General features: G+C 54.2%; 1 protein-coding gene across 7 annotated transcripts; it reads left to right on the forward strand.

The window, feature by feature from the left end:
* Window positions 1-2,305: 2,305 nt before the first annotated feature.
* NAGPA (N-acetylglucosamine-1-phosphodiester alpha-N-acetylglucosaminidase) lies at window positions 2,306-12,193 on the forward strand. 7 transcript variants are annotated; one of them, NM_001244574.1, is made up of 11 exons: window positions 2,306-2,415; window positions 2,506-2,961; window positions 4,269-4,408; window positions 5,587-5,695; window positions 6,721-6,849; window positions 7,604-7,809; window positions 7,914-7,961; window positions 8,984-9,112; window positions 9,268-9,399; window positions 9,486-9,549; window positions 11,443-12,193. In NM_001244574.1, the coding sequence occupies exons 1-11, from the start codon at window positions 2,330-2,332 to the stop codon at window positions 11,651-11,653; spliced, it is 1,710 nt and encodes a 569-aa protein (NP_001231503.1). In that variant the 5' UTR covers window positions 2,306-2,329; the 3' UTR covers window positions 11,654-12,193. The 7 variants fall into 7 exon arrangements, with proteins under 7 accessions (NP_001231503.1, XP_005662210.1, XP_005662208.1 ...); XM_005662153.4 differs by having other exon boundaries at window positions 2,310-2,415; window positions 11,249-12,192; XM_005662151.4 differs by having other exon boundaries at window positions 2,310-2,415; window positions 11,419-12,192.
* Window positions 12,194-15,961: the final 3,768 nt, after the last annotated feature.

Here is a 15,961-nt window from a genome sequence, read left to right on the forward strand (position 1 = left end):
AAGACTGCCCGCCACCTGCAACTCCTAGTTGACTGAGAGCAGAGGCCATCAGGAGCAGGGAGGTTGGTGGCAGGCTTTGCTGGTTTGCTGATGATTTCTGTCGCCTGGATATAAAGATTAGAAAGACATCCCCCAGAGTTCCCGGTGTGGCTCAGAGGGTTCAGAACTTGACTCATCTCCATGAGGATTTGGGTTGGATCCCTGGCCTCGCTCAGTGGGTTACAGGATCTGGCGTTGCCGGGAGCTGCTGCGTAGATAGCAGATGCAGTTCTGATCTGCCATTGCTATGGCTGTGGCGTAGGCCAGCAGCTGCAGCTCCAATTTGACTCCTCGCCTGGGGACTTACATATGCTGTGGGTGCGGCCCCCCAAAAAATAAAAAGAAAGGCATTCCCTCCACATCAACATATTTGCATTAGGCTAGATCATTTAACTCACAGGGGAGCAATCATTTTGAATGTTGTTCACTAAAGTGAACTATCTGTGGTTCCCCCAAGTTCACAGGGATGCTCCCAGGGGCTCACTTGAAGTCTGACAGTATTATTTCTGAAACGAAGGTGTCAGAGGGCTCTGCTCTCTCTGAAGCCTGGAGAGGAGAATCTGTTCTGAGCCTCTCTTCGAGCTTCTGGTTGCCAGCAATCGTGGATGTCCTTGGCTTGTGGCTGCATCCCTCAGTCTCTGCCTCTGTCCTCAACTGGTCTTCTGCTCTCTGTGTGTCTCCTTCTCTTCTCCTAAGGACACCAGCTGGATTGAATTCAGGGCTCACCCTACCCTAGTATGACCTCGTCTTCACTAATCGCATCTGCAAAGATCCTGTTTTCAAGTAAGATCAGATTCTGAGGTTCTAGGAGGGTGTTCATCTGGGGAGTCACTGAGACACTATTCCACCCAGTGTCCTGACAGTGGCTCAAAGAGGGGCCTCTGCTCAGGCACTGTGGACAGAAAAGGGCTGGCCTGGCATGCTCTTCTTTTTTTGTCCTTTTGTCTTTTCTAGGGCCGCACCCGTGGCACATGGAGGTTCCCAGGCTAGGGGTCTAATCGGAGCTGTAGCCGCCAGCCTACGCCAGAGCCACAGCAACACGGGATCTGAGCCGTGTCTTCGACCTACATCACAGCTCACGGCAGCACCAGATCCTTACTGAGCTAGGCCAGGGATCAAACCAACAACCTCAGTGTTCCTAGTCGGATTCACTAACCACTGAGCATGATGGGAACTCCTTTTTTTTTTTTTCTCTCTCTCTCTTTCTGCAGCACCTGTGGCATATGTAAATTACAGGGCTAGGGGTTTGAATCAGAGCTTCAGCTGGTTGGGTTCTTAACCAACAACTGCCTGGCCCTGAGTACTCTTGGCACCAAAGGACAATTAGACTTGTACTGTGTCCTGGGTGGCCTGTGCATTACAGTGGCATCAAAAGGCCACCTAACCCTGGACCAGCCATAAAGGGCATTATAGAGACAACTGGCAACATGTGAATGTGAGCTGTGGATTAGTTAATAGAACTCTATCAGTGTGAAATGTGCTCATTTTACTTGACCTGTGGTTATGTAAGAAAATCTGTTGGCAGAAGATACATGAAGTGCTCAGGTGAAAGGCCGTAATGTCTGCAGGCTGGTTGCAAATGATTCTGAAAAAAGGTACATGAATATACATACAGTAAAATACTTTACACAGTAATACTATATATACACACAATACTGTATATATACAGTAAAAATATACTTTATATACATGGTAAATGTATACTTTATACAAACGGTAACAATTGGTAAAGATAAATAAAACGTATACAGGTGTTCCTTATAGCACTTTTTCAACTTTCCTTAAACGTGAAATTCACTCAACATAAAAAACTCCACCCCCCAAAAAAAACCCCAAAAACAAACAAAAAAAAACCAACACGGAGTTCCCCTTGTGGTGCAGCGGAAACAAATCCGAACTAGGAACCATGAGGTTGAAGGTTCGATCCCTGGCCTCGCTCAGTGGGTTGGGTATCCTGCGTTGCCATGAGCTCTGGTGTAGGTTGCAGACGCGGCTTGGATCTGCCTGGCGTTGCTGTGACTCTGGTGTAGGCTGCAGGCTGCAGCTCCGAGTAGACCCCTAACCTGGGAACCTCCATGTGCCGTGGGTGCGGCCCTAAAAAGACAAAAGACAAACAAACAAACAAATAAATAAAAACTCCCGCCACCATCCCGTCAGAACAAAATACAAAAATACAAACAAGACGAGATCGCGCGATAAACGACGAAAGGAAGCACTTCAGGCTAAAAGCCGCCGCCAGAGGACCCGAGTCACGTGGGGCGAGCCCACGTGACCAGCAACCAAGTCCAACATGGCGGCCTCCATAGGCCGCTGCCTTCTCTTCCTCATTGCGCTGTGCCATTTCCTCGGTGAGGCGTCCGGCTACCTCGGCTTAGGGTGAGTACCACTCTTGGGGGCAAGTCTGGTTCAGGAGTCTCCTTGCCTGGGGCATAGTCCTCGGAACTCATGCCTGCCCTATCTTCGCAGGGCCTCCCGCGACGACGACTTGCTGCTGCCTTACCCCCGTGCGCGCACGCGCTTCTCCCGGGACTGCACAAGGGTGCGCGCCGGCCGCCGAGAGCATGAGAGCTGGCTGCCATCCTCCGCGACCCCCAGCGCCCGCGGCCCCTCAGTGCGCACTTTCGTCTCACACTTTTCAGGCCGCGCAGTTGCGGGCCACCTGACACGGGCCGCCGAGCCCCTGCGCACCTTCTCGGTACTGGAGCCTGGCGGACCCGGCGGCTGCGCGTCGAGGCGCCGCGTGACGGTGGAAGAGACTGCGCGGGAGGCCGGCTGCAGCGTTGCTCAGAACGGCGGCTTCTTCCGCATGGACACTGGCGAGTGCCTGGGGAACGTTGTGAGCGACGGGCGGCTGGTGGGGAACGCCGAGGGGCTGCAGAACGCGCAGTTCGGGATCCGCCGCGACGGGACCCTCGTCACTGGGTGAGGAGGCGGGGAGCCCCAGGACTGTCACTGGCCGAGGGCCTGAGATTTGGAGTGTAGCCTTGTGTCCGTGTTCAGGTCTCCTTACCAAGCTCAGCTTCCGTTTTCCTCATCTGCAGAATGGAAACAGTAATACCTTCCTTACAGAGTTTATTCATGTTCCCGTATTTTGGAGCGCTTGCTTTGTGTCGAGCGGTGCTGTACCCCGAGATGTAGCTGTGAACAAGCACACGGTCCTTGCCTTCACGGACCTCTCCCGTGACTAGAGAAAATAAACAAAAGGCAGGAAAATCAATCAATCAAATTGTATATGTGCAGTGAAGCCATGAACAGGTTGAACTGATTGTTAATAGAGTGTTACATTTAGGGAAGGTGATCAGGATTGGCTTATCTGAGAAGGTAACCTTTGAGTTGAGATCTGAAGATTAATCACAAGTCAGCCAGTGTCAGAATTGGAGGAAGAGCATTGCCTCAGAAGGAAAAGGCGAGAGGTGCAGAGAAGGGTTTGGTATGTATGAGGGACTGAAGGAAGGAGCAAAGTATCAGAGGAGGACAGAACTGACTTTTGGTTATTTATTTTAATTTTTGGCCACAGCTGTGGCAGGTGGAAGTTCCCGGGCCAGAGATCGAAGCTGCTTCACTGCAGTGACAACGGCAGATCCTTAACCTGCTGCACAAGAGAACTCCTGACTCTGGTTATTTAAAAGCTTACTCTTACTTTTTTTTTTTTTTTTTTTTTTTTTTGCCTTTTCTAGGGCCACTCCTGCGGCATATGGAGGTTTCCAGGCTAGGGGTCTACTCAAAGCTGTAGCCGCCAGCCTGCGCCAGAGCCACAGCAACACAGGATCCAAGCCACGTCTGCAACCTTCATCACGCTCATGGCAGCACCGGATCCTTAACCCACTGAGCAAGGGCAGGGATCAAACCCACAATCTCATGGTTCCTAGTCGGATTCGTTAACCACTGCACCACGACGGGAACTCCTCCTTAAAAGCTTACTCTGACTGGACATGAGGTCATAGTAGAAGCAAGGAGACCAATTAAGAGGCTGTTTCAGGCATCAAGTGGTAGTTTGGTTGGAGTGACAGCCTGAGAGATTGAGGGCCACCATAGGTGGACTTGAGACCTGTTGGGAATGGTTGTTTCTGTTAAATGAAGTGTTGACTGGGATGTGTAGATTATTTGTAAAGGCTGCTTCCAGTTCCTGGCAGGTTCCTGGGCCATGAGGAGGGATCGAGTAGCCAGACCAGGGGTGGGGCTGCCACTGCTGTTGGATGAATCTCATCTCCTGCCTTCCCTGTGTCCAGGTACCTGTCTGAAGAGGAGGTTCTGGACACTGAGAACCCCTTTGTGCAGCTGCTGAGTGGGGTCGTGTGGCTGATTCGCAATGGAAGTATCCACATCAATGAGAGTCAGGCGGCTGAGTGTGACGAGACACAGGAGACAGGTGGGGAAGGGGGCATTGCTTGCAGTGAGATGTGGGTGAAGGGCGGGGGAGTTGGCAACAGCTTGAGAAGCAGGACTGGCCAGGGAGGTGTAGTTTTTCAGCAAGTGCTATTCTAGGTCCTGGGGAATCAGTGGGGATTAAGACAGATAAGATCTGTGCTCTCGTGGAACATATGAGGGGGAAAATAAATATAGAGTATGCTGAAAAGAAGGGCTAAGTGCTAAGAAAGAAAAATAAAGTTGGAGGAAAGGCGCATGGGCAAGGGAATAGAGAAGTGTCGCTAAGTTGTTTATGGACCAGCAGCATCAGCATTGCCCGGGAGCTTGTTATAAATGCACAACTTCAGCACCTGCCCTCCTCCTCCCTCTCTCCCCTGCACCCCAGAACTACAGGATCAGAATCCCTGGGGGTGAGACCCAAGAGTGTGTGCTCTAAGGAGCCTCCCAGGTGATTCTGATTGATGTTCCAGTTTGAGAACCACTGGGATGTGGAATGCTGGGATAGGGAAGGGATGCCATTGGCCCTGATGTGGAAAAAGGCTATTTTATTTTTTTGGCTGCAGCCACGGCATATGGAAGTTCCCAGGTGCAGCTGTGACCTACACGGCTATGGCAACACCCAATCCTTAACCCCCTGCTCCGGGCGGGGGATTGAACTGGCACCACTGCAGAACAGCGCCAGATCTTTAACCTGCTAGGCCACAGCAGCAGCTTCAGGAAATGGACTCTTTGAGACCCTGCAATCATGGAAGGCACATGGAGGAGGTGACTGAAGTCAGAAGGAGCAAGCCATGGGAGGAGCCAAGGAGAGGCACAGTCTGGTCAGAAGGAGCAGATGGTGGCTGCAGGTGTTGAGGGGGTTAGGGTGCCCCCAGGAGATATGGTAGAAGAAGCAGGTCAGGGAGGTCATGCCAGGCCTTGGTAAGGCATTTGGATTTTTTTTAAGGACATGGGAGACTGTTGGAGCGTTGTCATTTGGAGGCTGATGTTTCTTGATCGACACTGAAGAAGAGCCCTTTGGCTACTCTGTAGAGATGACTGGGATGGGGCAGGGGAGGCAGGGAGAGCTGGCTGCATAGACTGGAGGTGGAGAGTGGTGTTGGACTGGCAGGAAGTAGTGGGCAGAGCCCAGAAAGCCTCCTGAAGCCTGGGTGCTCAGCTAGGTTGTCTCTCCCTCAGGTTCCTTCAGCAAATTTATAAACGTGATATCGGCCCGGACAGCTGTGGGCCACGACCGGAAGGGGCAGCTGGTGCTCTTCCATGTGGACGGGCAGACAGAGCAGCGGGGGTGAGTGCTGTGAGCCAGGGTCTCTTGGCCAGGGCTGAGTCCTGCTCTGAGGAACTTCACCCCACCAGCAGCTGCTCTTCTGACCCCCAGCCATCCCCTGGGGATCTTCCCACCAGTAGAGGGTCCCTAGGTCTGTCCCACTTCTAAGAATTCGTCATCTTCCATACACTAGCACTCAGTCTCCCCAACTTAGGGCCTCATCTCTGAGCTGTGGTTGGGGTGAAAGCAAAGTATCACAATGGTAGCAGGGAGGTGACTCAGTTCCAGTCCGAGCTCAACCAGCGGCTAGGTCTGTGGCCACAGACAAGTCCCTTGCTCTCTCTGAGCTGCTCTTTTCTCCTCTGTAAAGTGAGTGTGCTAGTTTGCTGTTGCTGTGTAACAAACTAGCCCAGGCTGCACTAATTTATTAGATCATACATCACTCTAGAGGTCGGCAGTCTGGGAGGGCTCACCTGGGTTCTCTGTTCCTGGAGTCCCACAGACCAGAGTCCAGCTGCTGGCCAGGCAGGGTGCTCATCTGGAGCTTCTGGGAAAGACTCCTCTTCCTGGCTCATTCAGGTTGGCAGGATGCAGCGATTGTAGGACTGAGGGCTTTATGCCTTTGCTGGCTGTCAGCAGAGCCTCTCCACTCCTAAGGCCACCAATGTTCCTCCTTCAAGCTGCAGAAGTGTGTTGAATCCATCTAACCCCCTTGTATTTCCCATCTCTCTCACTTCCATTTTTGCCCCCAGCCTGAGAACGTCCTGAGCTTCTAAGGGCTCTTCTGATTCCATTGGGTCCGCCCAGATAATCCAGGACAGTGTCCCCATTTATGGATGGCTGTGCCTCGTTTCATAACACAGTCATGAGAGTGATCTCTGGTTGTAGTCAAGAGCTTCAGGGACTGAAAGGGGGACACCTTTAGGGGGCCATTCAGAAATTTGCCTGCCACAGTGGGTGTGTGATACCGCCCCCACCATGGAAAGTAAGACTGTCAACCAGAAAACGGCCATGTTGTGGTCAGCGACACCGCTCTTGTGCTGCAGCATCAACCTGTGGGAAATGGCAGAGTTCCTGCTGAAACAGGACGTGGTTAACGCCATCAACCTGGACGGAGGGGGCTCCGCCACCTTCGTGCTCAACGGGACCTTGGCCAGTTACCCGTCTGATCACTGGTAAGCCTACCACAGCCCCCTTGTTGAGGTTCGAGGCCAGGCCTGTCCCTGACGATCTCATTCACAAATATTGAGTGCCTACTATGTGCCAGGCCCTGGGGATTCAGCAGAGAGCAGGGGGCACCGAGACCCCCGCTTCTCGCTCCTTCCAGGAAGTATACATGCCCGCTCCGCCCAGGCGGATGGAAGGGGGTGATTGATCAGGAGAGACCTGGGGATAGTGAAGCATGGCTGAGATCTGGAGGATGAGGAGGCAGCTGCTGGGTGGGAGTGGGTACAGAACAGCACACGCAGGGAGTTCCCGTTGTGGTGCAGCGGAGGAAAAGCTGACTAGTATCCATGAGGATGCACGTTTGATCCCTGGCCTCGGTCAGTGGGTTAATGATCCGGCATTGTCCTGAGCTGTGGTGTAGATCACAGACGTGGCTCAGATCTGGCATTGCTATGGTTGTCACAGACAGCAGCTACAGCTCTGATTGGACCCCTAGCCTGGGAACCTCCACATGCCACGAGTACGGCCCTAAAAAGCAAAAAAAAAAAAAAAAAAAAAAAAAAAACAACAACAAAAAACACCCAGCACGTGCAAAGGCCCTGGGATGAAAGGGATCATGGGGATGGGAAGACCTTCTAAGAGGCCGGAGAAGGCACAGCGGAGAGAGGCAGGGAGAGGCAGCCCTCAGGGATGCAGCGGGCGCTTTGAGGGGTTTCTGCGGGCCAGCACCTCAGGCTTGCTTCACTCTCCTGTCTCCCGCAGCCAGGACAACATGTGGCGCTGTCCCCGCAGCGTGTCCACTGTGGTGTGCGTGCACGAGCCCCGCTGCCAGCCGCCTGACTGCAGCGGCCATGGGACCTGTGTGGAGGGGCACTGCCAGTGCGTGGGGAGCTTCTGGCGGGGCGCTGCCTGCGACGAGCTGGACTGTGGCCCCGCCAACTGCAGCCAGCACGGGCTCTGCACGGAGAGTGAGTGGGGCTCTGTGGGAGGCAGCTCCAGCCCGGGCGCCCCCCTCTCGCTGCCGCCGCCCTGCCCGGGCCCTCACCTGGCCTTCTCGGTCTTGTCTTGGCAGCCGGCTGCCGCTGCGAAGCTGGATGGACAGGGTCCAACTGCAGTGAAGGTAAAAGCCACTGGGCCAGCCTCCTCCCTGACCCCCCAGGCACACGGGACAGGGGGAGCCTGGCAGCGGGCGAGCCTGCCTCTTGGGCTGCAGGTCGCTTGCCTCTTGCCTGTTATTTGTGTCTCATGCGTGAATCAGCGAGTTAGTGTCCTGGGGCTGCTGCAGCCGATTCCACAAACAGGATCTTAAAACGGCAGTACTTCATTCTCTCCCAGTTCTGGAGGCTAGAACTCCGCAATCAAGGGGTCAGCAGGGCCAGACTTGCTCTGAAGGCTCTAGGGGAGGGTCCCTTCTACCTCTCCCCACTCCTGGTGGCTCCTGCAGTCCTTGGCTTATGGCTGCATCACCCTGGTCCCTGCCTCTGGCTTCACCAGCACAGCTTTTTCTTCCGTGTCCAGGCTTCCTCTCCGCCTTCTTACACGGATCCCAGGCCACTGGATTTGGGGTCCACCCTCAATGCAGGGTGTTCTCATCCCGAGATCCCTAACTTACGTCTGCAAAGACCCTTTTTCCAAATGAGCTTACAGGTTCTGGGGGTGAGAGTGTGTCTTCGCAGGGGGACACAGTTCAGTCCACTACAGCCATCCACAGCTTAAATGCTGCAGTGGCTTTCTTTGGCGCTAAGAGAGAAGTCTGAACTCCTTGGCTGGTCCTCCAGGCCCCAGGTGCTCCAGCATCACCATGCTTTCCAAGTCTCAGCCTCAGTGTCCTCGAAAGCCTCCCCGCCCCACCCCCTCCCTCCGTGCTCTGTTGCCGCCACCCTGGGTCTGGTCCCTCCCACCTGTGTCCTCATTGTCCTTTGATACCTGCTTTCTGGCTCGCTGGCGGCCTGTCCTGCCAGACCGGAAGTTGGCGAGGGCGCAGCCCCAGGGCCTGCCGCATAGCAAGTTCTCTGGAACAAGCTGTAGGGAGAATGCCTGAACCTGTGGGGCCACTTGGGTGTGTTTGCCATCCTGTTGGCCCAGGCCTGGGGTGGCGCAAGACTGGATTTTGCAAAGACCGCCCCCCTTCCCCCATCCTAGCTTGCACCAACGGCTTCTTTGGGGAGGACTGTGCCAAGAAGTGCCAGTGTCATAATGGAGCCACCTGTGACCCCATACAGGGGACCTGTGCCTGTCCCCCTGGCTTCACTGGAGACACGTGTGTGCAGGGTAAGCTGGATGGCCCTTGCATCAGCAGGGAGGGAGCCCCGCCTGGGGCGCTTCTGTGTCAGCCCAGCTCTGCACACACCGGGGCCCATGCTGGCCTCGCAGAGAGAGCCCCGCCCCCAAGGCCTCACCCATGTCCTTCTGCCTTCTCCCCACAGAGTGTCCCCTCGGCTGGTACGGGCCAGGCTGCCAGAGCCCTTGCAAGTGTGAGCACCAGTGTCCCTGTGACCCGCAGACAGGCAACTGCAGCCTCACCTGGTCACCCACACTGAACAGCCTCCTCTCCCAAGGTACAGCTCCCGGGCCCTCCAGGGCAGCAGCGGGCAGACCCCTCCCCTCCCCTCCCCACCTTCAGCCTCTCCCTGGCATCTTGCAGTGAAGCAGTGTCTCCCGCCTCCCGGGGCCACCCTGAAGACAGAAGAGCTCTCTGTCTCCACCAGGTGGGTGCTTTGGTGGGAGCTGGGGCAGGAGAGAGGAGGTGTGATCTCTGCTCAGGGACTGGGCGGGGCTGGGGGGTGGCAGCTGGGCACCATGTGACATTTCTCCCACATAAGCACACAAAGAGTCCCAGCTAATGCTTGCAGCCACCTGAACCATCCAGGGAGATGCTGAGAAGGACCCCAGCCACCAACCCAGTGGAACTGATGGAGCAGGTTGTGGGCTGCTTTTCTCTGTTCCCAGTGCAGAAGCGTGAAGCCCTGAGGAATTCACTTCATTCTTGGGCACCCCCATGTGCTCAGGCCTTATCTTGGAGGTTTTATCTCTGTTTTCTAGTGCAAAGGGGTGTATTAAAGGGTTGGGGAGTTCCCGTCATGGCTCAGAGGAAATGGATCTGACTAGCATCCATGAGGATGTAGGTTCAATCCTTGGCCTTGCTCAGTGGGTTGAGGATCCGGTGTCACCATGAGCTGTGGTGTAGGTCACAGACAGGGCTTGGATCCCACATTGCCATGGCTGTGGCAGAGGCTGGCAGCTACAGCTCCATTTTGAATCCTGGCTTGGGAATCTCCATATGCCGTGGGTGCAGCTCTAAAAAGACGAAGACAGTAAGATAGAGAGTTGGGCAGAGTTCCCATCATGGCTCAGTGGGTTAAGGATCTGATGTGGCCATGAGCTGTGGCACAGGTCACGGACATGGCTCAGATCTGGTGTTCTGTGGCTGTGGTGTAGGCTGGCAGCGGCAGCTCTGATTCGATCCCTAGCCTGGGAACTTCCTTGTGCTGCAGGTGTGACCCTGAAAAGAAAAAGTATCTGGGTGCAAGAATTGAGGTAGTCGGTCTGGGAGCCCAAAGAAACTCTTGGAGGAAGAACCACTTCCCATGGTTCTCACCGCCCATAACCCAGCCCTGGGTGCCAGCCCCACCCCCTCAGGTGGGAACGGGCATGGGCATGAACGAAGAGCCCCTCGACCTTGTCTTGGAGGCAGCACCTGGGAGCTCATCAGATGCAGATCCTGGGTCCCTCCTGTAGGTCCTGACCCCATAACTTGAGTGCAGCCCAGAGGAAAATCCTGGAAGCATGCTGAGAAACGCAGAAAGCAGGGATGGTGGCCCCCTGGAGCCCCACACCCCAAGCTGAGGTTCCTTGGGTATGAGACCATGTAGAACTAGAGCAAAGGAGGGGTGCTGTGGCAGGCTGAGGGGTCTGGCAGTCTGCTTCCCCCCCCCCCCCCCGCCTGCCCTGCAGCATATGGAGTTCTCAGGCAATGCTCCACCCTTAATCCACTGTGCCAGGCCAGGGATCGAACCCGTGTCCTGGTGCTCCAGACAGGCTGCCCATCCCTTTGCACCACGGCGGGAACTCCTGTTTGTGTCCTCTTTGGGGCTGAGGGCTTCAGGCAAAGACTGTGTAGGAAAAAAGATCATTGAAGGACCCCATCCATCCCCCCCACCAGCTCCCTGCCTAGAGGAGCGGTGTGGGTCCTCCCTGCTCTGTCTGCTTTGAGGACCCTGGAGGGAGCCCGGTCTCTGTGGGCAGCATCCCTGGGAGCACAAGACACAAACCCCTGCTTCCCAGGGCAGACGAGATCCCAAACTATTGCATTTGGCCTGAGCAGTTAAAAGTATCATTTACTAGCAACATCTGAAAATCGGTAACAGTCACGTAAAAATCTTTTCACGGCTTCTCTTGAAAGATCAGATGTGGCAGTGCTGGCCTTTGTCCCACATGAGAACTGTTGCTGCTGCTCCAAACAGGCGTGGAGTGCCTACCCCCACCCAGCCCCGTTTGCTCCTGACGGTCCCTGCACAGTCCTGGACCCTGGGCCCTTGCAGCACACCCCAGCCTGAGTCACCAAACATCATCCCCAGTCGGGGCTTCTCTCTTGCCCACAGGACCACCTGGCTGGCCCTCACCTTGGCCCTGGTTTTCCTTCTGCTGATCAGCATGGCTGCGAACGTGTCCTTGTTCCTTGGGTCAAGGGCAAAGCGGAGCCGGCATCTGGTCGGGGCCTACGCCTACCACCCGCTGCAGGAGACGAATGGGGAGCTCCTGGCCGTTGAGAAGGAGCAGCCAGGTGACACCTGTAATCCCTTCAAGGACTGAAGCCTCCGGCTACCCATCACAGCCTGTTTTGAGGGCTTGTTTCCACAAGCTCCGGCTTCTGCAGGGGAAGTGCCAGGCCCTGACCATCTGGGTGGTTTCCTGACAGCACCTGTGCCTCAGCACCTCACCCGGACGCCTGCCGTGGCACATGCCACCCCAGTAGTCCAGCGCTTCCTGGAGAGACTGCCTCCCTCCCCGCCTGCCTGTGTCTGCTGCTCGGAGGCCCATCCCCCAGGGCCTGCCCCACTGCCAAAGAGCCTCCAGCCTCCTGGGACGGGGCTGCCAGTGAATGGAACTTGTCATGACTGAGCCATGGCCAAGTGCAGGGTCCAGCCAGCCCCCTCGGACCCGGTGGATTGAAGGGGCAACGGCCACATCACAGGACCCTTTTTTTACAGACCTCATCACTGAATTTGCCAACTAGAATTCTGTTTCCTGTCAAGGGAAGATCCTTAGAAGGGAAGAGGGGTGAAATCATGTTTACAGGCTCTACTGCCAAGAGGGTTTTTCTACCACTTGAATAAATTGATACAATCCAAGGATGAGCACCCTCTGAATTCGGAACTGCGGACTTGAGGCCGGCCTAGGTCTTGACAGGTGGGGCTGCCTAGGGGTTGTAAGCGGGCAGCAGAGGACACATCCAACTCCCTGTTGGTTTTTTTTTTTTTTTTTTCCATTTGAGGGCTGCACCTGCAGCATATGGGAATTCCAGGCTGGGGCCAGATCTGTAACCCACTGAGCAAGGCCAGGGATGGAACCCACATCCTCATGGTCACTGTGTTGGGTCCTTAACCCACTGAGCCACAACAGGGAACTTCCAGCTCCCTGGTCTGTGTTGTTCAATGGGGCGGGGTGGGGGGGGGGGCATCTTCTCACTTAAAGGCACTGGAACCACGTGGAGGGCTTGTTAAACCTCGGATTCCCGCCTGGGGCAGGGCCGCGAGTCCACAAGTCTCGCGAGCTCCCTGGTGGTGGTGGCTCGGGCGCCTGGGCCACGCTGGAAGGAAAAAGGCTAAGTCCACACTGTATTTTAAGTGACCAAACTAGTACATTCAGGAGCGTAACAACTCCAGGTTTCTGGTTTCTCGTGAGAAGAAAGAGAGCTCGCAGCCCGAGCTGGCGCCCTCTCAAGGCCGCAAGCAAGTGGTCTGCCGGCTCAGAATCGCGGTCCCTTCTGGCTTCGCCTCCTCCAGCTCCTCGGAGCCCCAGCCACCGGCTTCCCTCGCCTGTGACCTGCATCCCTGTGAGTATTAGAGTTTGTAACTTGTGGCCCCAAAGGGTCTTCAGGAAGTGCCTGGGGACAGCCTGCCGCGTGAATGTTTAGCAGCTTCTCAGGAGGGGGGGAAGTGGGGGCGGTGCTGCTGCTTCCATCAGATCCTCAGATCCATGCACGTTGCAGGCTGAATGTGTCCCCCCAAATTCACATATTGACGCCCCACCCCCCCAGTATGATGGTATTAGGAGGTGGGGGCTTTGGCTTATTTAAATTAGGTTTAGATGATGTGATGAGCGTGGTGTCTTTATAAGAAGAGGAAGCAACGCGAGAGCACTCTCCCGCACGGGCACATGTGCACACGAGGACAAGGCCATGTGGGCATGTGGCGGGAGGGGATCGCCTGCGAAGCAGGCAGGGGGCTTTCACCGAGGATGGGATCTGCGGGCACCTTCCTCTTGGATGATAACTGTAGTGGTTTGCATAGTGCTGCCCAACAAACTGGCCCCAAACTGGTAGTTTAAAACAACCAGGAGGTCCCATTATTTACAAGTGGAAACGAATCCGACTAGCAACCATGTGGTTGCAGGTTCGATCTCTGGCCTCACTCTGTGGGTTAAGGATCTGGTGTAGGTCTCAGATCCGGCTTGGATCCTGCGTTGCTGTGGCGTGGACCCGTAGCTACAGCTCTGATTTGACCCCTCGCCTGGGAACCTCTATATGCCACAGGCGCGGCCCTTCAAACAAACAAACAAAAAGTCATTGCTTCTCTTGGAAAATAATTGCTTCTTGTGATTCTAGGGTCAGCTGGGTGAGTCTGTTGATCTGGGTTAGGGTCACTGTTTCCATCTGGGCTCACTCTTGTGTCTGCGATCAGCTGAGGGGCCAGCTGGGACCTGGTCGGGGGTGGCCACAGCTGAGGATGTAGATCTGGTCTGCGTGGTGTCTCATCCTCCAGGAGGGTGGCTCAGGCTTGGGTTCAAGGTGGAGACAGGGATTCTGAGATAGAAGCACATGAGGCTTCTTGAAGCATAACCCCTTGAAGAAAAGCTGCATAGGGCATGTGTGCAGGAGGCTGACTGAGCTATCACTGCAGCTGAGCATGTGGTTTCACTTTAGAAAGGGAGAGTTCCAGGTCTTTAGGACTTTAGCACTTTCACCGATGCAGCCTGGGTTTGAGTCCTGGTCTAGGAACTGAGATTCCCACATCAGCTGCTGCATGCTGTGACCAAAAACATTTGAAATTTCTTTTAAATTAAAAGAAATATTTTTTTTGATTGCACCTTCAGCATGTGGAAGTTCCTTGGCCAAGAAGCAAATCCTTGCTACAGCAGCGGCTTGGCCATAGCAGTGGCCCAAGCTGCTGCAGAGACAACGCTGGATTCTTAACCCACTGCACCACAAGAGAATATCAAGCATTTTTTTTTAAAAAAAGAGAAGTTCCCTGGAGTTCCTGTCATGGCTGAGCGGTTAAGAACCTGACTAGTATTCATGAGGATGCAGGTTCGATCCCTGGCCTTGCTCACTGGGTTAAGGATCTGGTGTTCCCACAAGCTGCAGTGTAGGTTTCAGACGCAGCTCAGATCTGGTGTTGCTGTGACTGTGGTATAGGCTGGCAGCCACAGTTCTTTTTTTTTTTTTTTTTTTGTCTTTTTGCCATTTCTTGGGCCGCTTCCGTGGCATATGGAGGTTCCCAGGCTAGGGGTTGAATCGGAGCTGTAGCCACAGGCCTACGCCAGAGCCACAGCAACGCAAGATCCGAGCCGCGTCTGCAACCTACACCACAGCTCACGGCAACGCCGGATCCTTAACCCACTGAGCCGGGGCAGGGACCGAACCCACAACCTCATGGTTCCTAGTCGGATTCGTTAACCACTGCGCCACGACGGGAACTCCGAAGCCGCAGTTCTAATTCAGCCCCTAACCTGGGAACTTCCATATGCCACAGGTTCAACCCTAAAAATAAATAAGTAATAAATTAATTAAAATTAAAAAAAGAAGTTCCCTGGTGGCCTAGCAGTTAAAGACTCAGCGGTGTCCCTGCTATGGCTCAGTTTCAATCCCTGACCTGGGAACTTTGGCGCAGCCTCCCCCGCAACCACCGGCCAAAAAAAAAAAAAAGTAGGAAGAATTTGGTTCAGAGACATGAATGTCACAGGCCAGCTCCCAGCCTCCACGTTCCCGCAGGCAGGCTTCTGCGGGTGTGTGTCTTTGTGTCTCCCCTGAAGATGGGGGAGTGGAGAGCCACCATGCCAGCCTGCACGCTGTAGGCATTGGCCGTTTTGGTAGGTGCCTCAGGCCAAAGTCTGTTGGTGTTCTGGGGCACATCTGATCAGGCCTCTGGTGAACCCATCAGCCCACAGTACCCTCACCAAGCCGCTAAGTTCCACCTCCTCCTTCAGCCCCTGTCTTGGGATCCTGACCAGGGAGGAGGGGGTGGCTGTCACAGCATGTCCAGGGACTTGACCGCCCCTCATCCAAAGATCCAGGCAAATGCTGTAGGTTTTTTCTTTTAATTGAAGTATGGATGATACACAATGTTGTGTTAATTTCTGCTGTACAGCAGAGTAATTCATTTATACATATATATGTGTGTGCGTGTGTGTATATATATATATAGTTTTTAAATATTCTTTTCCATTATGGTTTATCATAGGATATTGAATGTAGTTGCCTGTGCTCCACAGTAGGACCTCGTTTATGCATCTTATGTATACTGGTTTGCACCTGCTAATCCCAAACTCCCAGTCCATCCCTCTGCCCCTCCTCCTTGGCAACCACAAGTCTGTTCTCCATGTCCGTCATCTGTTTGTGTTTCGTAGATGGGTTCATTTGTGTTATATTTTAGATTCTCCATATAAGCAATGTCATGTGGTATTTGTCTTTTTGACTTCACTTAGTGTGAGACTCTCTAGTTGCATCCATGTTGCTGCAAATGGCATTACTTCCTTTTTATGGCTGAGTAGTATTCCATTGTGTATATACAGCATATCTTTATCCATGAATCTGTCAATGGAAATTTAGGTTGTTTCCATGTTTTAGCTATTGTGAATAGTGCTGCTACAAGCTTAGGGGTGCATGTATCTTTTTGAATT

Source organism: Sus scrofa, chromosome 3, assembly GCF_054392235.1.
Source record: "Sus scrofa isolate SSC_HxYL_T2T_F1_AM1 chromosome 3, Sscrofa_HxYL_maternal_Yorkshire_Landrace_v2.0, whole genome shotgun sequence".
In the NCBI taxonomy this organism is placed as follows: Eukaryota; Metazoa; Chordata; class Mammalia; order Artiodactyla; family Suidae; genus Sus; species Sus scrofa.

Coding starts and splice junctions, on each gene's coding strand:
- NAGPA (XM_005662151.4), top strand. CDS start 2,330: ATGGCGGCCTCCATAGGCCGCTGCCTTCTCTTCCTCATTGCGCTGTGC. Junction 2,416..2,505: donor TCCGGCTACCTCGGCTTAGG/GTGAGTACCACT, acceptor CTATCTTCGCAG/GGCCTCCCGCGACGACGACT. Junction 7,810..7,913: donor GCACGGGCTCTGCACGGAGA/GTGAGTGGGGCT, acceptor TTGTCTTGGCAG/CCGGCTGCCGCTGCGAAGCT.